Below are 27,049 nucleotides of genomic sequence, written 5' to 3' on the forward strand. Positions count from 1 at the left end.
AAACAGTGACTGGCTCATTTTGTTTGCTTTGGGTAAATAAAAGCTGACTGATTTGGAACGACATTAGATTGCATTAATAATGGCCAAAATTAATTGTTTGCATCAGATGCCCTTTTGAAATGGGTGAGTTGAAATGCAGAGCAAACTGTGGAGTGTTATTGTAGCTGTGGGGACCTCTCACACGGATGTATGTGCCCACACTCTCATACCCCACCTAAAACAGCCCAGTTCTACTCCATTAACCAGTGTCACTTCCCATTTCTGGGCTCCTGCTCCCCCATTCCATATTCCATTATCTTACTCACACGGTCTGCCTTCCTTCCCCTTATGGGGAAATCGATAGCCACACTAAATAGATTTCACAATCAATTTTTCTATCATCGTTCCACAAAACTGCTTCCAGGCTTTAAAAATGGGAACACTTTTAAGGAATGGAAAAAGAGAGCAACAGGATGTTTAAATTCCTGCTGGTCTTGTCTTGAGCGACTGAGGTTAGGGTGTATTTTTCACTAGATGTAGTCCGAATTGCATTGGACAAAAAGGTTTTGGGTGAATGGTATGTGCACTATTGCAAGAAGTATTGCCATAAGCCAGTTTGCTTTCATGGGCTGGTATTGTTTATACAATACTTACATTTTGGGGTTAGGTTTTTTTATTTTGCCAAATATAGAAATTAATATAAAAATTTCATCAGGTATACATTATTTTTGATGAATTGATCAAAAATTGGTTTCAAATAAATTATGTTCTTTTCTTTACTTTGTATATCAAATCCAAAAAACAACAATGTTAACAATTGTTAATCCACTCTTTAGTTATTTGTGTGTATGTGTGTGTGTAACTATCCTGTTTAAAGAACTTTTTTTTCTTCTCTATAGTTGGCCACTTTATCTGTGCAGAGATTGATGGACAGTCATTTTCAGGCAGCGCCTGGGTGCTTTGATGGTGCTACTGCTTCATGATTATTTAACCAGCAGTGCCCGCTGGTTCGTCAATAAGTGAGTAATGTTTCCTCAACTGTGAAGTTTTTGTACAGAATGCCCAATTATAAAGCAGCTGTATCCTCATTAAGGCAATTTTTTCATCAATGTAAACCCAACAGCTCGTGCATCACAGGGACTCTATATTTCTTTCAATAGAACATTTCCTTTTGTCAGTGTGGTATTTTTATTTCAGTAAAATCAAGTTAAATCAATCTTAATGATTGAGCCAATAATAGTCAAATGTCACATTATATCAGGTGACTAGTGTACCATTTAATAGTGAATTATGTTTTTTTGATTTGGGCTGAAACCAAATAAACCGATTTCAAGCTTGAGGCAATGAAATCAAGACTACTTCTATCTCTCATTGATCAGGAAATTGAATTGAGAAGGTCATTTATTAAATCGTTATTCAGCAAATCTACCATTTATGCACTTTGACTATAGATGCCGCAATAGTGTTGTAGTTGAGCTTGCTTGGTTTTAATATTCCTTTGATCTTGCACTGTAAAAATGTATTTTTTTCCCTCCATTAAACGGCAAAGATACGGTTCAGTGGTGCATTGAGCCTTATAGTTTGGCATTTCCAAGCTTGATAGATTCTAGAGGGTCCACTTGAGTGTGAAGGATGGCATTAAGTGTTATGAAACAGAACCCTTCCGACCCACTTTCGATATTCCTTAAAATAACTGTAATGTGCAATTATAGTTGTTCACAATTATGTATGATTTCCATGGAGAAGCATAACACTATTATGTTGCCTTCAATTCACTGCCCCCTCCCAAACTTGCGTGTCTCTCTCTTCACTCTTTTTTTTCTCTTCAGGCACCAATCACTCTCTCAAAGTTACTGTTTTTAGACAACAGGATCTTTAATTGTGAAGTATGTAAGGAGGGCACTGGAGGGGGAGTACTGGGGGATGGATATACCATTTGCTGCTGAGAGGAAGAGCATCACCAGCCTGAGGCTTTTTTCTCCACAAATTTAAGAAGCCGAGGGCTGTTTTCAAATCTCTAGAAACTGGAGTAACTCGTTGTGGTGACTCCATCTCAAAAGGATGAATATTTGTTTTCATTATAATTGGAGGATATGTTGCTCCAGTTAACTCTAAGGCAGTTCTATGAAATTATGCCCCTTTTGGACCAATAGCACAACAACAGAAGGAAACATAATTCAAGACCATGATTAAGGAAGAGCATGAATTAAAGTTTATATGCATTGTGGGTGATATATGATGTCCATACCATCAAGAATGTTTATGCACAGTGAAAAATTGATTAATCGCAAAATGCTGAGGCTAATTTGTAGTCTGTTTAAGGTGTATACATACTGGGCAAATTGCGTGTCTTGAGATTTTGCTAAAAACAGACTTAGTGGCAGATGTTTATGACATTTTAGAGGAATTATTGCTTTAGACTGACTGAAATGCATGTAAACACTTGGTGTCCTGCAATCGATCAAACCTGGAGATCAGTCCAAAATGTTTTAATAATAGCTCAAAATAGAATTTAACACACAGTCATCTAAATTATTTCAGAAAGTGGTATGTTGAATAGGAAATTCAGATTGACTTATGTACAGCTTTGGGGTGGGGAAAAGACCAATGAGCAACAAACAATAATAAAAGAAAAACAATTTGAGGACAAGACGGTCAAGTTAAAGAGAGAGAATCACTGAAACAGGAGGGCACATCAACCACAAACTTAAAAAATCAAATACAAATCAAAGCACACAAATTACCGTAAAATGACAGCCTTTAAAAAATGGATTTCCCCATAGTTGAGAACATACGAGAACATTTCACAATCACCAGTGCTGCTTTATTTCCTTTCCCGGATAAAAGAGGAGCACACTGGTGTCCTCTGACCCCTCTTTCACTGGGTCTGTCTCTCATTAGCTGTCCAGCAGTCAGAGCAGAGCTCATGTGCTGTTCGCTGAATATTCACCTGACAAACTGTTTTCAGGAAAAGCCCATTTTTTTCCTTTTTACAGAAAGAAGAGTTGGCACTATCTTTCCATGAAGTATTGTCCCATTAGCATCTCGAGAGGACCCGCACTTTTCATCAGTACTGAAAGAGATGGGAGCTCTGACGTGCTTGCTTTGTACAAAACTGTGTGCATGTAGACGTGAACTTCTTTCCTGTCATCAAATGTTTGCCGTCTTTGCCAGAAAGGATGGCATCATGGGGCTGTTCCACAGGCTTTCTCCATGACCCTCTCTTCTTTTTGACATGTCTGAACAAAGAGGCCGACACATATGTCTAGGCAGTACGTCCATCAAAACTAGAACGTCTGTTCACTTGAATTGTTTTTCTAAGCAAGGGTCTGTCATATTTCAGGAACAAGGGGACCAAAATAGGCAAACATCCCATTCTGAGCATTTTAGGTCATAAGTTTGTGGCCCCTGTCAGATATATAGAGCGGCTCATCTTTGAGGAAGAAAAAGATTTTTCTTTTATGCATAAAAGCATAACATTTTTCTGGGATGGTCTTAACTTAGGAGCATTCTCTTGGGGTCCTTGTACAAAGCACAATTTAACACACTGTTAAAGAGAGTACATACAACATTAGTTATACAACATTTAAGACACCTCTCTTTATATCAGCTCTTTTCATAATGCTTGCTTTGAGATCAGTCAGTTGGGTTTTTCACCACAAAAACAAAAAGTGATTTGTTGCCCGCAGCCTGCAGAATGCATTTCAGAAGACTTCAATTCTGTCTTCTTGAGTTCTTTAGAGGCTTCCTTGATATTTGTGTTCTATGCTTTCTTGTGTCAAGTCAGTCTCTTCTTCAGTATTAAAAATATATAAGTGCTTATCTTTCTACCACCATTTAGCCTGTTGTGACACGGACTCGTGAAGTTGGGAGGTTGCATATAAACAGACTCTATATGAACTTATTTATGATTGGGAGCACAGCTTTAGTGTCCTAGTTTGATATACTGTATGTGGATATATGAACAAATGCTTTTAATATACATATATTTGATGAATGTTTTTTGTTATAAAATAAATACAAATCTTTTTTAATTTCTTTCTTTTTTTGTTTTGTTTTTATACTATACTTTGAAACTGGGTTGCTGTTATGTGAAGCGGGTTTGCCACTTAAATGTCTGGTTTTGTATTTTTCAGAACTCTGTGGTTTTGAATGTCTGATTGGTAAAGTGAGCTTTGTGAAACTTATACTCCATGGATTTTTTTCTTGTCCGTCCTTCTTGAATACTTTATTCTGCTCAGCATGCCTCTTTTGTTAGCCCCCGAGCATCTTGCCCCAGTGAAGCATTTCTGAGGTCTTTCCCTTTGCTGTCTGATAGGACTTTGTCTGGATCCTGGTGATTCAGGTGCTTTACTAGTACTGTAGGAGTCACGAAAGCCTTCGGCTCCTGGGTCAGAATGGTGGTGTGGGGTTTCTCAAGCTCCAGCATTTGGTCCTTCCAACCGAATGAGGCTCCCCCATGACATGCTCTGGCTGCAAATAAAAGGAGCAGAGCTGAAACTGCCAGCAGGACAGCTGGGGTCAGGTCTGGTAAAGGATCTGGCATGGACACCTCCTTGGTCCTTAGATGGACACACGAGGTGTCATTTGGCCCCATGTGTAGACAAACTTTGTAATGAGTGCCTGGTAGCAGATGGGTTAGGTTGAATTTCCTGGTGCCAGCTAGAATTCGGGTGCTGTGCCTATGATGGGCATCCAGACTGCCATTGGACACCCATGATAAATGTGCAGCAGGGACGTTACGGCTTGCTTGCCAGGTTAGTAAGGCATACCTTTCCTTGACATCCTGAACTTTAAAGCTGTTCTCTGTCTTTTGAGTACTTGCACGAAGCAGGTCACCTCCCTCCACCTGTAGAGTTAAGCTTCTAGTATCAGCTCCCACTAGGTTCTGCGCAACACAAGTGTAGAATCCGGCCTCTTCAGCAGTGACTCCAAAAATCTCTAACGTGCCTTCTGTGAGAACCTGATAACGCCCATAGCTGCTGGATGGAGTCAATCTCACACCTTGGGGAATGACCCAGTAGATATTTGGCTCTGGCTCTGCCAGTGCCCGACAGTGCAAGGCTATGTTGTCTCCATTTTTGACTTCAATGTAAGAGGGGAATGTGCTTGGGGCAATCAATGGCAGGCAGCTGTCTGCCATCTCTCTGAATGAGACTTCTTTAACTCGTCGGGCTTTCAGCTCAGGAGGCTCAGAGCAGAATGTGGATTGAGGCTCAATGAAACGGACCGGCTTGTCATTGTCGGCTCCCACCCAGCGGATCAGGCAGTCACAGCGAATGGGATTGGTGTGCAAGCTGATTTCTTGAAGGCTGGGCAGTGACCTTACTGTCTGGCTATGTAGGGCACTCAAGGCATTACTGTTCAGCATTAGACTTTCCATACTCAACAACTTTTGAAAGGCCTGGGGGTGGATATAGGAGAGTCGAGGATTGTTTGTGATCTCCAGTTTAGTCAGTTCAGGCAAGTTTTCCATTGCTGAGTGCTCAATAGAAATCAATTCTTCCATGTTGTTTAAGCCAAGCTCTTTCAGGTGAAGCATATTTTGAAAGTCTCCCCTCTGCACAAGCTGAATGGGATTCTTGTTTAAGTCAAGGAACTTTAGACCCGGCAACTTTTGCAATGCCGCTTTTGGAACTTTTACTAGATGGTTATCATAAAAGCTAATGCTTTCCAAATTTTGAAGCCCCTCTAGAGCTCGCTCTGAGATCTCACGCAAGCCCATGCCTGCCAGGACTAGACTGCGCAAAGAGCTCAGCGGTTTAAAATTTAGGTCCTGAATAGTGTCCACAGGGTTTCCACCAATCATGAGAACCTCCAATTGTGGCAAAGCATGGAACCAACGCCGGTCAATTACAACCAATCGATTAGAGTTGAGATGAAGCCTTAGAAGTTTATCCAGACCCTTGAAGGCCCCAGGGGAAATGCTTCGAAGCCTGTTGTGATTGAGGTACAACTCCTGCAAGCTAGGGAGACCGAAGAAAGCTGCTTCTGGGAGGTGTCTCAGCTGGTTTTCCTCCATGTGTAGGCTGAGAAGAGCTGGCAGGTCAGTTATCCTCAGGTTGCGGGTACTGGTAAAGCTGTTATGGGAGAGATCCAACTCTGTCAGATTGACAAGGCCCTGGAGTTCACTCTGGTCGACAGAACTGATGAGGTTACTTTGCAGCCGGAGGGTTTGTGTCTCTTGAGGGAGGGAAGTGGGCAGCTGGATAAGTAGCAGGTCATTGCAGTCTACTGTAGGAGCCTCTCTGTACACAGACTGGGGAGAGTACCAGGGCTTAATTTGGCAGACACACTGGTGAGGGCAGGGCACTCTCCAGGGCATGGAGTGAGTAACCAAGGAGCTTCCGACTCCAAGCAGCAGATGCATGTGCAGAAGAAATATTGCAATTTGTCCCATTTTCATAATTACACTAATATAATTTAATGCAGATTAACTGTGATGACGACTATTTAGTCCGTTATTAATATCACCCTCTCACTTATCTCTTAAGTTCGTGTGACAGGAGTAGCAAGGGTTTAGTCTCAAAGATGAAGCATGCTCTGTTTCTTCATATCCTGTCTTGTGAAGTAGTCACACGAGTATCTCAGAATCCCTTTTCTGTCTTTGGAAGGATGTAATTCTCTTCAGTCTCACTCCATTGATCTTGCATCCTAGCACAGTAGAGAGTAGGTTTTATGATTGGTTTAGGGGCACACCTGAAGAAAAAAAAAAGAAAGAAATACAACACTTAGTCACAGAAGAGATTACCCAAGAATTACATCATGAAATTTCTTAACTTATGTTAGATCAACGCATGCTGTGTATGACGACTGCTGCTTTATTTATTCGGTTTCAACTTGTTTCCAACAACTTTGTTCACAATTGTCCTTTTTCAATTACCAAAACACTTTGCATGCTCCTCAGCTTGTATATTTCCCCTGTAAAGAGCTCCTCTAAATTTGTTCTAGGACATTCCAGACGAATTTCACTTCAAGTCTCGCACATGAAGGAAAATGACTACTGTGAAAATATGAGAAATGCAGGCTGAAATTTAGTGAGTCTAATTCATGGCTTAGGATTTAGCTCTGCAAATAATCAGGGACCTGGTATTACTCATATGCTGGGGGCTTGTAAGGAATGGAGAAAATATGACATGTTTTTGGCTAAATTCACAAGACGTGTACTCAGAGGGGACATAAAAATGCATTAAGGGAGGAAACTCTGACTGTGGTCTAACCTACTTTGTTTAAACTTTGTGACATGGTGTGTAGAGGAAGTCTTTCAGCTGTCTACTTTGGATTTAGAGCTTCTATACTTTTGGAGATGAGTTGAAACATTTTTCATACTTAGCTTTCAGAACACCAGCTTGGGAGTTAATGCAGTATTATTATATAAATTGCAATGCTTGATGGGCTGGTTTAGTTCTTTTTATTAGTATATGTTCTCACCTACATGGCACACCATCCAGTATTTTGCTTCATTGGGTTTATGAGATCACATCAGTCTGAACAACATCACAGCAGCGATGCAGAGCTCATTTTTCAATTAGACACCATATCTACAAGGCAGAATGACTGAAGAGCTTGCTCTGATATAGCATCCACCCTTTTCCTCCCTTCCTCAAAGCTCTGCCACTGTAATCCATCCTTCTCCTGAATGCCCAATTAGTTCTAATGTTCTCTCTGTCTCTCTTTTGTCCCCCAGGGGTCTACCTGCCGGTTCAGAGACTATTTGTGCTTCCTCTCATATATATGCGCACTGGCATGGAGGGATAGAAGAACGATCTATAGCTATCAACAGGCCCATGTGAGCACAGCCCTGAGCTCTCCCCTGCCAGCCATCAGCATGTGCACTTCACCTTCAAGCTCATTTACAAAGAGTCACATTCTCAAGCAGAAGCTTGGCCCTCATGATGCACCCTGTTACCTTGGCCCAGCTGGTTCAGGGATGTGTTGCGTACTGTTGGTTCCCTGTCTGTGCTGTAATGAGTTGTGAGGGTGTCTTGAGTGCCCCTAATGTGAGGTGAATGGAGACGTTTGCATGTGGGCTGCTCGCTTGTGCATACTGAATAATGCATTTGCTGAGGTTACCACCTAATCTTTTTTTCTTACTGAATTCTGCTCTAACTTTGGGCAAAAAGAAACACAAAAGGCAAGACAAAATAAGTGCAGGAGGCCAATGATGAGCACCTTCATTTACCTCCAAAAGGAAACCGCTGTTGTGGTGCCAGGCAACAAGTGGTCCCAACTTGCAGGTACTATTTTTAGTCTCTAAATAAATGCGTTTTCATCTCTTAGCTGCCATTAGGGCTGGGAATTGATAGTTTTCCTTATTCAGTTCAATTTAGTGCCACAAGCTTATTGATTCTGTTTCATTTGGGCATATTTCAGTTATAACTTCCATTTTGCTTAAATATAAACATCATAACTGATTCTCTGTAATGGAGTTCATTCCTTGAAGGATATGTTTGACTTATTCCAATGTTAATTACTAAGTGATTCATTTAAAGGACTGGCTCAGAAGAATCATTTGTTTGTGACTGAAACTATAGTAGTTGCAGCTGTATGTTTTTGATTAATTAAAAAGCCTGCACAAATGAGAATTGATCTGACACGTGCTTGTATTTCACTCTGAAAGCTTCCTGTTCATAATAATCTTCTTTTCTTGACCTTTACAATGGATTGTGCAAGCTATTATCTTGGCAACAAAGAATATAATGAAAAGACATGCTAAAAGACCTGTTTTGACACCAGCCTGTGATTTAACCCATGAAACATGGTATCCTGTCACTACCCTGACAAATGCATCCTTACAAAAGCTTTTTTCCTGTCAGGGTCTTTTCATGCAAAAATAAAACAGTGCTTTGTTTCGATTTAATCACAATTTATGTTCTTGATTTGCTTTGCAGATTGCGGGGATTAACTGAATTTGCCACTGTCAGTTTCCTTACGGGCCTGATGTTCATTCACGGCATGAACGCTGATCGGGGAGTGTACAAGCCACCTCTGGCTGCATGCTGATGCCTGGATCTCTGTGCCAAAGCTCCTCCTGTCCTCTCCTTCAACGACTCATTTCAGAGCTTAACGGTGAGTGGAAAAGAAAAAAAAAAAGGTCTGTTTGCGCTCTAGCAGTAAGGCCGATTTGCCAGGCTCTATGAATAATTCTTTGTGGTTACACACACCTGGAAATGATTGCCCGGTCCTCAAAGGTGGGTTTACATATTGCATTAACGGCTGTTTTGGGTTGAACATTATTTATGTTTGTTTATTCTGTGCCACAGAAATAACTTCACACATGCATTATTTATTTAATTCCTTTGCTTTTGTATGCTTTTGTCTCATTATAGTCCAGTAGATAATCCATACCATCACAAAAAAAAAAAAAGATTTCCTCTTGTATTACCGTGGTTTTCTTCTTCAAGACATTTTTCTTTCGAACAAAAAATAGTGCATGCTCATTAATCTTTCATCAATTGATGGAATTGACTGAATTGACTGGCAGTATTCATCATTTATGAAGCATGCTTCAGGTTATGAAACAAAAGGGAATATCTGAATCAATGTAGAATCCATAAATTGTTATGGGTTTGTAATGAAAGGATGTAAAGGAACTCTTTATCTTTTACCTGAATACAGAACCTTCTATGAAGAGTAGATGGAGCCGAAAGTCTGAAATAATTTGAAAAGACTCAAAAAGAATACCTTACCACAAACTCCTCACCCTCAGATATATTTGCACACCTTTGGACATGCAAGTCACTATAACACTGCACATACTTGTACACTACATTGAAACCAAGTGGCATCTGCAAACAAATAATGCTTTTCTCAAACATTCTTTATTTATTTTAGATATATTTCTCAGAAATAAATGCCACTTGCTTTTGTATTTTATTGTGCAGTGCTATGACTTCTATATAGTGCATAAGTGTCTTAAATTTCCAAATACTTTTTAAGGCCACTGAACGTCAATTACAATGTTTCACATTGCAGTGGTAGCCACTGTTATTCTTGTATTAGCAGCACATTTACATAGAAAAAATCTTTAAAATAGTAGCTTGTCATCTTGTGTGTTTTTCTGTAAGTGTGTGTCTGTAACATTGGAATTCATTGAAAGGACTTAACTGTCTGTCTCCCTCTGCTTTCACCTGCACTGACCTTGCCAGCCTATTTTCTGCCAAATCTAATATCAAGCTCCGACAGCACAACATGACTCTACTGCCACACATACTGTGTCTCGCTGCTTTTCAAAACTTCAGTTTGACCCCTCTAGCTTTCAGTATACCCCACTTTACCTGAAGTCTATCAGCATCACATTTTAAAACAAGTTAAGGGCACAGACATCATGGTCTCAAGTCATGAATGTTATGTTATTTATAAATTAGGTGATGCATATAATAGATCAGTTTTAATAGATCAGAAGCTAGATGCTTTCTTATACCTAGCACTGGATAAATGCTCAAGTAGGTTATTTAGTAACATTTTAATTTTGACTGTGAGGATTTGGGTCCTAACACCATGTCGACAGCGAATGCGAAAAACGTAACATTTATTATAATTAGTGATGCGACATGACAAATCACAGACAGTAACTGATGCCTCGTTCTGTTTATGATATACAGAAACAAAGTACAAATGGTTTGCAGTGTCACTTCATCATGTCCAGCTGTCGTGTCCGTTGTAGACACGGTGTAATTGGCCCTAATAGAACCTTTCATTGTAAAAATCTAATAGTGCAGCTGTACACTTTTTTTATTTATTTTTTTTTTTTTGGAGGGAACTGGAAAAGATGGATGGGAGTCTGACAGCTGTGTGCTCGATAGAACATATTGCTGCCGTTTCTTTTTTCGACTAATAACAACCATAACAACCAAACGGCATTAAAAAAATAAATAAAAAAATTCCACCACCATATCGCTACTCGTGACGTAAGACACACTGACAAAATGAAACCCGCTCCGCAATTGGAAATGCTTGCTACATATTAGATTTCAAAATCATAAATTACTAAAATGTTGGCGACAAAATCTGCCATGGCAAAAGAGGTGTGGACTTTAATTATCATCTATGCTAATGGTCTGTTCAAAATTGGCTGGATTTTCAATCTTATCCAAAACTACTGCTCTTTGAGCATCTGTTTGTTTGGTTGGTTGCAAGTAATCCTTATTTGTCTTAGTGTTTGCAAGAGTTGTTTGTTTTCTAGGTACGTTCATGCACACGCACATTATTTATGCATACGCAAGCTTGGTTTATGCCAAAAAGTGAGATCCACACCTGGTTTCACTAACCCTTGAGACAAAGAAGAAAGCTTTTGAATAATAACAAGGGGAAAAACACCTGAAGCTGCAACCGCACAAGTTAATTGAATATTCCTCTTTCTTCTCAGAAGAGGCTGACACAAAACATGAAGAAGGGCCCTTGAGCGTGCCAGCATTGCATTTAGCCCAGGCCATCCAACGTTGGATGCTGCCTCGTAAACAGCGACTTGGTGTTGTGGTGACTCAAAGCCAGGTTAATCCACCATTGCCACAGATGGAATCTGATTGGGGATATTCATCTTGTTATCTTTGCCTTCATCCGCGTGAGTCTGCCTTACTAAGGCTTTGGGCAATTCCTCCAGGGAATGGAAGGGTGAGCACTTTTGTATTATCATGACTTCATAGGAAATTCACAGCCTGAAAGGGTCCTGACTGCCTTTTTTATACGTATATATATATAAAGACACTCTGATAAAACCCACAAATTGGGATGAGGCTCCCATGCCCACCTGCTTTTGAAGAGAAATGAATGGGCTTTTTTTTATGTTTTTTCTTTCTTTCTATATGCTACATGGATGTCTTTGACCATGATGCATTTGTTCAGTTCCGGTTGTTCTTGAACGCAAGAGCTCGTCCTGTGCGAACAGCCCTTAATAGTGTTTCATAAGCCTCTTTGTGTAATTACAATGCACCTGATGGAACATGATGGAGTCATTTAGAGAGGGAATTAAAAATTCCTCCTTAAAAGCTTTAAAGAATTGCACACATTACAGATTATACTGGTTTGCTCATCAAATCACACACAGAAGAAATCTTCCACATTTCATATGCGACAGGTTAAATAGATATTATAAGTGTCTGACAGTCACACTTTCCATCAATTAAAACCAACTGACAATACCGCATATTACCTGTATTGTATATAATATGAATGCCCATATGTCCATCACATTGCTCTTTATGAAGCGGTTTTTAAATGCCATATAGATGCAAACTAGGATATGAACAAGAATTATTCCATCCTTACTGCAGCATCCCCCGCCTGCGTCTCAGGAGAGTGTCGTATATTCTCATTCACCTTCCTGAGGAATATTGACCTTTGTAATAATTAGATGAGTGCTGCGGCAGCGACTTGATAGCAGCTTTTTTTCAGAGTGGGACAAGAAGCCGTTCACCCTTTACAGAGTGAAAGAATGTTTAAACCAGAGCAGCCGTTTGTGTTTTGTGTGTTTAAAAGCATCTTAAGCATTTTAATAATAAAAAAAAGTTGATATTTGTCTCTCTCTGTCTCTCTCTCTCTCTCTCTCTCTCTCTCTCTTTCTGTTGTTACCCTCTGCAGAGCCACCATCATTTATTTCTTGGAAGGAGCTATTGCAGTGCTCTCTGCAGAGTTGCCATGGAGATCTGCCTCCGTGTTTCACAAGGTCAGTGTGAAAGTTGAAGGAGCTCTGCATAACAGGTTTGCTCCTTCACACAGCCGACTAATAAAATACTGCAAAACATTTGAACACATACTGATGTTTTAGTTTTTAATGAGCACACCTATAGATATTGTCTTGTTTTCTTTTCCCTTAACATTTCTCTAACTTACAGATAAACATGTTATTATAGTCATGATGAGACAGTTAACACATTTTGTCCATCATTTATGGCATTTACATTCTGCTTATCAGGGGACATTTAGGAATTGGACATTCAAAATTGTAGATTTAAAAGAGTCCTTAATTCAGGACTCTTTTATGAGTAGGTAGTATTTGTTTTTAAAATAAAAATAGGTTCTAACATTATAAATGTCTTCACTGTCAACTTTGACCAATTGAATGAATTAAGAAAATATTCACTTTGTCATTTATTTTTTTTTTATGTTAAACCGTAAACCAATTAAGCAGTAATCACACAATATATAATCTATCAGCTCTATCCACATGTAGTTGTCGAACTTGCTGAAACATTTAGATGTTGTGAAGGGCAGATTTGATGCTGTACTTCATACCTAACAATGTGTGATGACAGAGAACTGACAACCTAAACTGCCATTTTTCATCAGAGGAACCACTAGTATCCAAGCATAAAAGAGGCAGAAATCTTGGATGGAGATGCAGAATGACAGTAGGGCTTGTCAACCCCCCCCCCAATTTTCTGGTTGATGAAGCATGGGTTATAACTCTTCTCATCTCGTTGTAGTTCAAACATATAAGTATTTATTTCCATTACAAAAGAACTTTGGCCTGAGGTTTTTAATTAATGAGAAAGCCTTTCACACATGGACTAAACATCAGCTCTTTATACATCTCTTGTATTTCATCTTTTATATTTCAGGAAAGCCCTGCAGTGGTTCCTGAATATGAATACTAGATGCACATTCTGGATCAGCATTTCTCTACTTCTAGTTAATTTATTTAATTTTGATTACAGTAACTCTTGCCAAATGTGAATAGTGATCACCTGATGCACAATGTGTTTCTGAAAATGTGTTAATGGCTCTGATCTCATTTTCTTTAGTCTGCCTGTAGTGTTTTTGAGAGGAAGATGGATATGCCAAATAAAGTGAAATGTATATATAAAGGATAAATCAGGGGTTAAATTAAGCTGGAGATAACCAGAACGGTGTTCAGTCACCATTTAATGGGTTTACTGGCACAAAAAAAAAAAAAAAACACTTTCATTATATTGTACATTATGCCTCTAATCAGTGGCAGTCAGTTTTCCATTCCAGTAAAGTTGCAAAAAATACCCCCATTTTTGAAAGACATCATCTGATTTGTAATAGCAAGATAGAATATTGCTGCTAAATATTTTTGTAGAAACTGTAATCCATTTTTTTTTTCAAGATTCTCTGATGTATAGATAGTTCAAAAGAGCAACATTTATTTAACTCCTTAACTGTCACCCCCCCCCCCCCATTTTTTAAATAGGCTTTAAAGTGCACTGTCCAAACTAAAATTGCTGTTATTTATGAACACTTTGGAATATAAACATAAGGTTTGTCTCTTTTTAAAGAAGAAAATTAGCAGATTTTGGCAAAAGTGGAATTTTTTTCAAAAACATTAAGTATCAAAAAGTTATAGAAGTTTAAATGTACTATAAATAATATGCGCTATATTAATTTAATTTAATTTTATTAATTATAAATATTTTACACAACAGTTTTTACTCTAAAATTGGTATAAAATTAAAGCCTTGTGTCTACATAAGTTATGTTATAAATTTGAAGTTGATATGAAAAAAATTGAGGTTCCTGTGAGATTTTATTTAGGGCGTCATACCACACACAGCCACTGGGAGTCATCAAAATTATTTTGAATTTTGCATAATGATTTTTTTCTCTGGATTTCTCTGTGAATTTTACTTCTATCTCAAAATAACCACCAAATATGAAATCCTGAGACTCGGACCTTTCCGATGATATGTTTGTTGCCAAAATTATAAAAAGTTTTGGTTCTAGAAGACCGTAATGCATTATGTTTTATGACACTTGGCCCTGCCCACTAAGTGGGAGGAGACCGCCATTAGATTTTAAAGTACCATTTCCATGGTAAAGCAATGTCCAATTTCAAAATGGTTTTCACAGGATGAATCTTGGGCTTCTAAGCTTTCAAATGATATATGATTTATGATTATTTATTTTTTCCAATATTCTAGTAAGTTAAAAAGACAGGATTTATTCATTTCATATATATATATATATATATATATATATATATATATATATATATATATATATATATATATATATATATATATATATATATATATATATATATATATATATATAATCTCTTTGTACCATTTATAAATGTTTACAGTCAATTTAAATTATTTTTTATCTTTTTTTGTTTTTAAACTTAATAACCCCAAACCTTTAAATGGTAGTGTGACTGTTCATGTCAAAAACCAGAATCATATAGCAATATACATCATGTAAGCTTCAGTGACTTCAGTGATTTCTTTTTGTTTTCCTTAGGACAAAGGCAAAACCGTGAGGAAAGGATAAATCCATCTCCAGCTTAAAGAAGGGGACAAATTAAACAAACAAACACAACGTGGCTGATACAATCGCATGCGCAGTACAATTAAACAGCCGTTATCTAACCTCACCGAATGTGACTCTTTCATTGCTTTAAAGGGATCAGTCTGGCTGTTTGCAGATCGTTCAGAAAGAGAAGCTATCAAGCGTCCTCTGAAACTAGCTATGTTGGTTAAGTCTTCTGGCTGGTCCCCTGCTGGTGGGAGGATGACTCACGCTCAGAGTGACCTTCTGTCATACCACCCTCAATAATATTGACAGAGGCTTGCCTGTGGTCCTTACATTCATCTTCATTAGCACTTGGCTTTAAGCATCAATGTCATTGTCCGCTCCTGGGAGGCCTTCACTGCTATCTCTGCCTCTGTCTGCCCCGGCCGCCACATCTTCCTGCCGTGGTTTAGCTTAGAGGGAACTCAATCAGACTATCATCCGAGACTTGTTTGCCTGCAATCTGCCCTTCTTATCTGTGAAAAGTAGGGCAAGGAGGAGGAAACCATTGATCTTGGAAGGTAATTGCTTAAAGGGATACTTCACCTCAAAATTAGAATTTGTCATCATTTACTCGCCGTTTGACAAGCAAAGAGCCAATGATGGATATTCTTCAGGGACAAGATATTATTCAAATATGAGTTCTAAAGAAGGTCATACAGGTTGAGTAAATGATGATAAAACTTTAATTTCCATTTAGAGTCCATTTAAAAAAAAAAAAAGCTACAGTCTGTTTGGTGTATGTGTTTGCATGGTTTGCTGCAGTTATGTTATCAGTATGTGTCCGAGTCTGTGTACAGGACATGCGTATGTGATCGTGTGCTGCACAGAAAGAGTCATCCATCTCCTGTAGTCAGCGAGGGACCTACAGTCGGTGACCGCAGGCAGCAGGGCTCTGCCGCACATCCACGGTCCCTATCAGCTTCAGAGAGGTCAGAACTAAGAGAAGGGGTACGGATTATCTTTACTTCATGCTGGTAGACTCTCTTCCTCTTTACCTACAATCCCTTCCCTACTGCTGCTGTCACACTCAGAAAGATGAAGCAGAAACGCTCTCCTTTGGTGCTTTAAATGAGCTGTGTGTAGTGTACATCCAGGAAATGTGCACACCGCCGCCTGCCGTACTAACACGAGCCTGCTGTGAGTTTAAACACGGCTTTCTGTGGACTGCTAGTCGTCAAAGAAGCACCCTCCACTAGATCTGTCTTCCGAGCAAACACCATACATTTTATTCTATGTCCTTAATATAGGGATGTTTTTTTTTTTTTTTTTTAAATCAAAAGAAAAATCATAAAGGTCGAGGAACGTTTTTAACTGGGTTACGCTTTTGCAATATGTGATATACCTCTTTACCAAGTCCAACTTAAGTAGCTTATTTACCAGTAATATAAAACCATATTAATAGAAGAAAGAGACCATGATTTTGAAAGAAGTATTTCATGCTCACAACTGCTCCTTTTATTCAATCATTTTGTTAATTCAATTATTTTTTACTGTACCTGAAATCCTGGTTAACACTAAAATGTTAAGACATTACTTTCATATTTTGGGTTAGTTTTATTTTAGTTTCACAAGTGAGAAACTTATATTTGATATGAAATGTTTAACACTTGTAGTGAGTTATGATACTTTTCTTAAATGTAACTTTTCACACAGATTAAGTTTATTTCGTTTTTGACAATCCAGATGGGTAAACATGATGTCATGTTTTGCTTACACCCTTTATTATTTCAACTTGTATTTTTGTATTCTAGAGTATTTAAAAAATAAAAAAAACACTGTACTGCAATGCAATCTCCCTGCAACCAAAGCGCAACATTATGAAATACTGTGAGGGAAAAGGGAGAAATAAAAACTACATTTTTTTTTTTTGTGCTTGCTGGGTCATTCCACCACAAAGCTTCAGTCCCCACATTTCTCAAACAACCACGCACACAAAATGCCCGACAGTTTTATATTAAATTTCAGCAGTTTTTGCTTTTTTTAATTCCCTGCTACTGCATTACTTTACAACTGATTCTCTGTGTGTTTTGGCTTCTGCCTTCACACCTGACGTAATTCAATCTTTAAATGTAGGCTACACAATGTCATTGCACCAGAGGCAAAACGTGCAGAATAATATTTACCTGCTGGATCTGGTCAGCAATGAACGAGACTGATCGATTGTTGTTGTGTGTGTTTTTTTTTTTTTTTTTTTGTGCAAGTATTTATTTTTTCCTTGCAAGCGTAGCAGCATTGTAGATTGCCTCATTTTAAGAGTGCTTCACCCTTCTTTGTTTCGCCTCCATGGTTTTTTTTGGCAGTGGTTTAGCTTGACGGAATTATTGCTGCAAGGTCTCAACTTCATCACCACCTACGAGCTTTACTTATATATTCAGTGAAGCTTATATCCCTTCATCCACAACTTCACAAGCCTACTTTGTGCTTTTTGTTTCCGTATTTATTTTAATTTTCGTAATAAAATCAGATGGTGCTTCCAGAAGCCACGGCCATCGATCGAGGCTGACACTGATGGATGACCCGTTTTTTCCATTGTGCTGATGGATACACTAAAGCTCCTTACAGAGTTCAGTCTCAGCCCAGCAAAACCAATGGTCTCAGTGCAGGGGTTTAAGTTTGATTAACTAAAACCTCCTGCAGGCCAAGGAGAGCCAAACTCCTCCACTGCTGTGCAATGAGCCCCAGTCAGCCATTTACTGACCTACACAATCTTTCAAACCCTTCAGGATGCGTGTGAGAGTTTATGTGCATGTCTTGGTTTTACAACAACTGAAAACCACCCAATATATTTCACCTGCACTTAAAATACGGCAGTCCACATTTTAAACTCTTAGCTTGCATCATGTTTTCTTCTGACCAGCTATACACTGCCTGTGCATACATGCCAGTGGCTGTGATTTTCCCTGGCAGTGTGTGTGGAAACAATGTGGGTACAAGGCAAAACTGGCTTGGAGAAGACCACTTTGGATGAGGACATATGAGACGCTTGGCTCATACTGGATATCACAGTCCATGACTGAAACATGTTTTTAAGAGCCATAAGAGTCCTCAGTGTTTATAATGGCTTCTGTGGTTGTTTTTTCAGGATGTCATTCTTCAGTAAATTTGTGGTGCATTGATTTAAGAATAAATGCATTGAATTTAATCAACTTTAGTGACCATCTTAAAGGGATAGTTCACCCCAAAAAAACATCTGTCTTCATTTATTTATTACAGTTGCTTTCTTATGTTGAAAATAAAAGAAGATATTTTAAAGATTCCAGTTGGTGATTCCCATTGACTTCCAAAGTAGGGAAATAAATGCTATGGAAGTCAATTATAAATGTTTATCAGTGTTGTTAGTGTAACTAAACTAAAACTATTAAAAATCTATGTTAACAAAAATAAAAAAGAAATAATAAAAAGAAATAAAATCAATTAATGAACAACTGTTGAAAATATTTAAAAGATTTGTTACTTTGGCAACTAACTGAATTAATATATGTTATTAAAAGTAAAACTCAACTTAAAATATAGCTTGAAAATGTGAAAAGCACATAAAAAAGAAGCTAATTCCAATAATAAAAGCTCATTTAAATGCTCATAAATACCATAATAGAAATAGTAATAAGATAATGAAGTGATAATGATAGTCGATCTTTATGAGCCATTACTAATATATAGTAGGACGTAACGTTGAGGCTCATTAAAGCGGCGTACAGTATGTGGGCCTGTAGAATACCCCATGTTTAGATGACGTGTTACTAGTGCTTGGAGGCTGGTGACCCCTTCCTTACCCTCTGTACTTTCCCTGCAGTAAATGACGCCCTTTTCTTTTTCAGTGCCCATTTGGAGTAGGCTACGGAGTGATGTGGCAATAATCCCAGCATGCAATATGGTCCTCTCTCACCTCCAGGCACTGACGCACAGCAGACACGCGCTATCACTAATAAACTTTTAATTAGCTTCAGAGGAGACAGCTTTCATTTACAACAGGGGATAGAATCTCAGAGAACTGCAACAGCATCACAAAAAGAGCTACTGTGCGATTGGAAATTTGCACTCTTTTATCACTTTCTTTATTTCCGATGCATCTACAGAACATTACAATAACAATCTAGACCCCACCTTGTGTTGTTATCTATTATTGGTTAATTCATTTTGTTTCTGTTGGCCAGAGCCGAGTTTTTCTCTCTCATAAATCTAAAATCACTGTGAACTGAAACTGAATCCCTCTTATGCCCTGAGAAAACATCCTCATGAGTCCCTGTCTGTGTTTGCTTGCTGCCCTCCTGGCAGTCTCTGTTTCTATGCCTCCTCCGAGACCAAGGGTGTGTGTTATCCCATCACCTAAGATAATTGAAACAAAGCCATATATCAGCCTACTTTGGTAATGCTTTAAGGCTCAATTCTCTCTGGGCTTCCTTAAGGGGAATAAAGACAAGATGCTAGACTGAAGACTCACAATTTGAGACAAGAACCATATTGTCAGTCGTCAAGCAGATGTTATATGCTCATTGGCCGTAACAGAAGAATGCTGCTCATTCAAGTAGTTATTTTCAATTTGTTTTGAGTTATCTCAGCTGTCTGAAATCACAAACTATCCATCCTGCATAGTGTGCAAACATCTCCGTTACTTGAAATAACAGCCAAATCTCACGACCAATTCATACAGATTTTACAAGGTAAAATTAATTCGTACGACATTTTTTATGAGGGTAGGTTAAGGGTGATAATTTGTATGAATTCCTACGAATTTGCAGACTCGTAAAATATGTATGATTTTCACAAAACGTACAAATTCATACGAGCCAGAATTAGCTACATCGTAAAAAATGTACAAACTGGCATGATTTCGGGTTAGTTTCTTAAAGTTGGGCATTTGCCTTTGCAAATTGTAGGTTTTTCCTTTCTTTCTTTTTGACTGTCGATTATTAAAGTTGCGGAGGAGAAGATTCAGCACAGATAAAGGAAAAAGCCTCAACATGGCAAATGTTTCCAAATGTTAATGCTTTCGGCTGTTGCATTTAGTGAGGATGTGCCTTTGTTAATTAGATTGGTTCTTGGAGCTCTCCAGTAAATAACCTTCGCTTAGCTCACTGCAGAGTGATCTGCAAATGGTTCATCGATTGAGAAGCCTGACAGATAGCGGTCCGAACCCCCTGGTAAAAGACTGAGGGTCAGAGAGGGACCAGAAGATCTGACAACCCTCTTCCCCAGCCAGGGATGAATTAAGTTAGCTTGCTGAAGCTGCTCCTTTTATCCAGGGCTCTCCAGACAGCAGCCTATGTGCTATAATGTTAATTAGAGTTAGCGCATAAAAGCAGTGTCAACCCATGGGGGTCGATCTGTTCACAGATTGTTTGAAAAATCAATAATAACGCCAGAGTGTGGGACTGGCTTCCATTTACTTTTCTCTCAGCCCTTTAACAGCATGTTTGTGTGTAGAACGGCAACAATGCGCCCCGCTCAGTAGGACAGTTTGAAGTAACACAGAGCATGGCGAATTATTACCAAGTACAAGGAAATAGAAGCTGCATTTTGTCTTTTTAATGTATTCTGCAGTGGATCCCGCAGCATGCTAACAATAGCAGGCTCATAGTAACTAGAAGTGTCACTTGTGAGTAAAACCACTTAGTTTTTCCCGCTTATATTTATTTGATTTACCCCCTTGGTTGGTTTTCATTATGCATTAGATAGCTTGTGATGCTGTGTGGTATTTCAGGGCGCCTTCACTAAGTAACTTCAGCGACTGGCAGCTAAAGGTGACAAAAGCCTATGCTAGCCTTGGGGTAGATGACGTCTATAACCGAGCGATTTAATTACGTATGTTGCTAATGAGCTTTCATCTGCCCTGGCATACTTAAGTGTATATGATAATGGCTGATTAAAGGCCTGAAACATTATTCTGTTCTTTGAAAATGCATTTGTTGTGTCCCTTTTAAGTCGAGTGTTGTTTAATTAAGCGCATAAAAGGCGCAATAAATGCGAATGGATCTAAGCTTTAAAGATACCTTATAAATTCATGATGCTTTTACTGGATTTATCAAGTCATGTTCCAAAGTCATACATAAATCTGGTAAAAGGTTCATTGTTTGCTTTTCAGAACACTATATACTGCTGTTTTTCATGAACAGTATTCCAGTAGTCCTTTTCAGTGCCATGTGAAAAGCTGCGATGTTAGTGCAGATTATAAACACAATGTGAACATGCAAGTTTGGAGTATCTATTTCATATACACCAAAATGAAAGAATTGATATTATGAGGAAGCCAGTTTTCATTTGTCTTTTGAGATCAGATTCGTTGTACTGTAAATTTCAGTGTAAATAAAATGCTAAGACATTGAGTCAACTAAAATTTGACTAAACAAAAACAGGACAAGGGTGAATAAATAGGAAAACTAAAAAGTACATCCAGGACGAAGACTAAATAAAAAAAATGGCTGACAAAATTAACATTAGTCCAGTAAAAGTGAGGTAATGAGTACTAGGGCAGATACTTTTAAATTAGTAGAATTAGGTAAAATTGAGTGCTTTTCCTTATTTATTTATTTATTTAAGCATTTTGTGCATATCTGTCACAATGTTTCGCAGTCTTTTATAGAAAGGAGCAATTAAAACTATATTTGACTTGACAAACCCGTGTCTCATAAGTAAAAGTGCAGTTTCTCATTTCACATATGAAGGGGTTGTTTCTTAAAGGCACAGTCTGTTTAATTCTAACAGTCAGAAAGAAGTTAGAAAATTGTCACGGAAACTACAACAGGCGCTCCGAGGTTGAAAAAGAGGTGTGCTTTTCTGCTTCACATACAGTAAATTATTTCCTGGCCCTTCCCTGACATGCAACTTTCCTTTTGATCTTTTTTTGCGTTTTCAAAAATCTGCTGATGCCAGCATAATTGCGAGGTCTCTCTGACAGTTCTGTTGCATTGTTGTTGCTGCTGGCTGTTAGGTGATTCAGTAGTTTTCAGGGGCAATTATGAATTCATGTTCTTCCTTTCACAGCATATACCTTCTTGCTTGGTGCTGAAGTGATGCACAGTGTCCCCCTCTGAAATAGTGATGACTCTGCCTAAAGACATGCTGGCAGGTACATTGTGGGCCGAAATTGCTTTGCAATAAATCATAGCATCAATACCATTCATCTTCAGCTATGCTCTAAACATTGCTTGTCACAGCCACAAGAAATCATGCATTTACTTTCATTTGGGGCTTTTAAATAGCTTTGGACGTACATGGTAATTGCATTTCATCGATGAAATGATTTATAGCACCCATTAGCTGCTGAATAAACACACCCTCTTTATATGTGAAACTAAAGCGATAGAACAGTAAACTAAGCAGAACTGAGACGTTTATTTCTAACATGTAAATGTGTACGTGTGGTTGGAAACAGGCATGCATTTTCTTTCTTACATACCATTTACATATCGTTAGATATTGTATCTGTTTATCTGGACAAAAATGAGGTTGAGTAAGTGTTGAAAGCTTAGTAGTCACTATTTTTATTTAGTTACTCCCCAAAATGACACAAATGCTTAAACATTTATCAATTAAACATCTTCCAATATTTCTCCATTCATTTTCAGACAGATGCCCAATGGCATTAATTGGCCCAGAAGAGCAGAAGAGATGAATTAGCAAAGGTGTCATTTCCTGTCTGTGCCATCGCCAAGGCCGCAAGATCACTCTCGCTGTTAAGAGAAGTACTGCTGGCTGCAAGTCCTGCCCCGTTGGCCTTACTGGGCCAAAATTCAATTTGCATTAACCAGAAAATCCAATGCAGGGCTTAGAGTGATTTCATCCCTCAAGGTGAAGGAGAGGTGAAGTGGGAAGATAAAGAGGGGAGGGTGGGGCAAGCAGAAGGAGATGGCATGAAGCCATCTCCATCACCCAGTGGGGCTTTCTGAGGTGTGTTTACAAATCTGTGTAGACATGGATCGTCTGTGTGCGTGCATGTCAGCTCATGTTTTGATCTGAAATTAATGAGCTTTGAATCCTCAGTTTACTTTCAATACTATGCCTTGCTATATACACACTATACATTTACAAATATCTGTGGACATGCAGCTCGTGCTTCATATTCATATTCATCTGAAGCCATGTGATCATTTTGTGTGAGGAACAGACAATGAAGTCATTTTTCCTTTATAATGTTCCTGTCCACTGTAGCTCTCACACCTTTTCACTAGAGCTTATTAAAGTGTAAAATACGTAAGCAAAAAGGCCACACTGTGAGATATGACGTTGCAGCTGTTAAATATAAAGTCACATTTTGAGTTATAAAGTAAGAAATAAAGTTGTGTTTATGAGATACAGTCACAGCACAAGATAAAAAGTGACAACTGGGAAATGCAAAATAAGTTGCATTTGTGAGATATAAAGTCACATCGCAAGTTGGGAAATTTGAAACATAATAATAATGAATAGTGAATAATAATAGTGGGGATTGCGAGAAATAAAGTTGCATTTGTGAGATAAAGTATTGGGAAATATGAAACATAAGGTTGGATTGTGAATAATAATGTGACGATTGCGAGAAATAAAGTTGTGTTTGTGAAATTATAAAGATATTAAGTTGCAATTATGATAATTATAGTTACAAATATGAGATGTACTGTAAAATGTAAATAAAATAGCAATCGTGAGATATAAAGTTAAAACTTACCATTTTCTTTTTACAGAAATGGCATCCATAGTTATCTTCTATATTGGAATGGATGCAGATCCAAAAAAACAAAAAAGAATATTGATGAATATTGACATTGAATATTGGGGTGAATATTGACATAATATCAGCCTATTAGCCACAAAAAGCAATCGCATGGCTTCAGAAGACATACAAGTGATATGGACCACTTATTTAGTATGGTTTTGTCATTTTATGGTGCTGTTTTGAACTCTACAGCCCAGATCCTCATTTTTGGGTGAACTATCCCTTTAAGTTCAACGTGTCACATTATATATGACAAAGCAGCCGATGTGACCCTCAGTGCGGTGTATCAAGACATGCTGTTTATAAGAGTCAGAAACAGACAAATGGGGAAAGGGATGGCCTGAAGTTGAGAAGAGATTGTGAAGATGAGAGAGAGGGCTATAAATCAGACCACCCCCCTACCCAACTCAGAAAGTGAGAAGAAAAAAAAACAAGTAGTAAAAACCCACTGCTCAGCTGCAGTCATCTATCTACACAAGGACGAGGCTATTAGAGAAATGACAGAGCCATGGACTTGAGTGTAACCACTCTCTCTCTCAGTCCCCAGAAGTCTCTTCTGCAATGCTTATTCTTACCAGTAAACACTGTATAGGCCTCATATTGATTAAAGGTATCATTCACTGAGAACAGATGGCACCACAGAAAGCCAGCAAGCCTATTCATTACTGCATTCCCATCAAAATGCATCTGCTTCGTCAGAAACGAGATGTCTTTGCTTATCATGTAACATCTTTTAATCAGAGCTGAAGCAGCAAATGAGATGACTTGCACCCTCTTTTGTAATTCGACCTCGGCACACATGACCACAAGACCGTGGCACATCGTCATTTGGATCTCCTCTGACAAGCATGCAATAATCTGACATGCAGGCCAGCTACGACCACACAGCCCAATTAAGCTTTTAGTTGCCAGAATTAACAGAGCATGAGGACCCTCTGGCCTCGCCCCAAAACATGGTGACTGTAATTTTACCGAATATCCAGCCGAAGTGTTACGATGACGTAAAGCTGACATGCATACATTACTTCTGTAAAGACCAGCTGTAATTCGGGCACTTCTGACACATTTCTGTGGAAAACATTGAATACATAAACCAGCATGCACCTCATTTAATGAGGTCTAAATTGGTCTGTGACATCTTCGAATGAGTTGATCCTATTAGCGACCAATAGCTTTTTAGTAGATGGAATTGGATTTTCTTGCGCAAAACAGCAAACCTTCGGAGAGTTTTCATTTCTTGGAGCTTGTAATATTGATAAGTCTCAGAGGAACGCGGGCTAAGAAGCCTACAGCCAACAATTTATTAAACATATTTGAATTAATGACGATGATTGAATTAATCTTTGAGTAAAATGCAGTAATTCACTTTCATGAGATGTAGTGAGAGTTTGAGAGCATGTTGATTGGTTTTGGGAGGAAGAGCAGATGTACTGCATTGCCTCGATGTTTGATTGTATGCTGTTGTCAGCTATGCTGTTGGCTAACTGTGGAGATAAAAGAGCGTAAGTGGTGATTAAAAGCTTTAATCCAGACTCAGCAGGCCTGGGCATTAATATAAAAGGCCAATGCTGATATACATTTTGTAATGCATCACAAAAATATATACTATTGACTATAATAACCGGCCCTGTATAAACAGTAAAATGACTGCGGTAGGCCTACTGTATGTAATGTAGCATTGCATTATAGCTGGTAATTGACCGAAAGATGCATGAGAGGTAGCTTGAGGTTTCTAAAATATTAAATTCTTCTTCTGTAATGTAGTCTTTGCTCATATATGGCAAGTGCTCTGGGAACTTTTTTCCTTTCTTTTTTAAGATAATGTGAATACCACCTAGAATGTGGTAGTACCCTTGCTGTCTATGGAGGGTCAGAGAGCTATCAGATTTCTTCAAAAATATATATTAATTTGTGTTCTGAAGATGAACGAAGCTCTTACTAGTTTGGAACGACATGAGGGGGAGTAAATAATTAAAGATTTTTCATTTTTTGGTAGTAGTTCAAGTAGCATTTGAGTGGGTGGGCACTGAAGACTTATTTTGCCACATTTACCGTTTGTTCTAGAATCATATGTAATTAAGATTTCAACAGGAATTTCTCTGTTTAGAAAATGTGAAATAATAGTTTGATGGCTCCAGCAAAAGCATACACCGCCAATTAACAAGTCGTTTCACTTTAAAGGGGTCATATGATGCGATTTAAATTTTTTCTTTCTCTTTGGAGTGTTACAAGCTCTTGGTGTAAACTGTATGTTGCAAAGACTAAAGTCTCAAATCCAAAGAGATATTCTTTATCAAAGTTAAGACTTGTCCACGCCCCCCTAAAATAGCTCGTTCTAACACACCCCCACATCTCTACGTCACTATGTGGGATTTGCATAATGCTGCCCAGATGTTCACGCAAAGAAAGAAGGCGTACCTTTTATTCTCATTGTAGTATTGTTGTTGCCACCGCCATGTCGTATAGATGCTGTGTGTTTCACTGTGAAAGCGAAACTACTTTGTTTGGTCTTCCAAAAGAGGACGATATCTACTTTGGCATGCCTGGAGCTGATCTGTATTGGTCACTGAGGAAATAGATAAAATTTGTACTGTTGATCGCCGGATCGGCTTTCACCGTGAATGAAGCTGAGTCTAGCCCAGGGTCGACTAGAAATCATGTTTATAATGGGTTTATAATGGGTTTTATGTTTCGTCGCTCCGGCCAGACAGGAAATCACCAAATGTTAAGGGGCGTAACATTTCCATCACACACTTGAGATATTTGGGCAATCACCATGCACTGGATAGCTGGCCAATCAGAACACACCTCGCTTTTCAGAACGATGAGCCTTGTAAAAATCTACGCGTTTCAGAAAGTGGGCCATAGAGGAGAAACAATAATGTACAGTATGTGGAAAATAATGTATTTTTTAACCTTAAACCACATAAACACATTTAATTACACCATATATACCAAATAATGTTCTTTTTAGCAGCATCATATGATGCCTTTAAAGGTTTATACGTTATCGTCTAAAATAACTAGACTGTTGCTCTCTATTTTCAAGCTCTAACACTTTAAACAAAAGTGATCAATAATGTTATTTTCCCCAAATAACTTTGGGGTTCTAAGCTGACT

At 38.4% G+C, this 27,049-nt stretch overlaps 1 protein-coding gene and 1 long non-coding RNA gene across 2 annotated transcripts in view; one reads left to right on the forward strand and one right to left on the reverse strand.

Moving 5' to 3' along the window:
- Nucleotides 1-1,807: 1,807 nt before the first annotated feature.
- The window catches only part of LOC113111215 (leucine-rich repeat neuronal protein 2), a 41,041-nt gene continuing 15,799 nt past the window's right edge, over nucleotides 1,808-27,049 (reverse strand). The window contains exon 2 of the mRNA XM_026275783.1: nucleotides 1,808-6,678. Coding sequence (XP_026131568.1) covers nucleotides 4,217-6,385 — 2,169 coding nt within the window. The 5' untranslated portion in view covers nucleotides 6,386-6,678 and the 3' untranslated portion in view covers nucleotides 1,808-4,216. The remainder of the gene's footprint in view (nucleotides 6,679-27,049) is intronic.
- LOC113111217 (uncharacterized) lies at nucleotides 6,675-26,138 on the forward strand. The gene is made up of 7 exons (XR_003293286.1): nucleotides 6,675-8,216; nucleotides 8,871-9,048; nucleotides 11,348-11,592; nucleotides 12,559-12,643; nucleotides 15,184-16,166; nucleotides 22,219-22,303; nucleotides 22,803-26,138. It is a non-coding gene; the product is annotated as an uncharacterized LOC113111217 (long non-coding RNA).

Source organism: Carassius auratus, chromosome 11 (assembly GCF_003368295.1).
Source record: "Carassius auratus strain Wakin chromosome 11, ASM336829v1, whole genome shotgun sequence".
NCBI classification, from domain to species: Eukaryota; Metazoa; Chordata; class Actinopteri; order Cypriniformes; family Cyprinidae; genus Carassius; species Carassius auratus.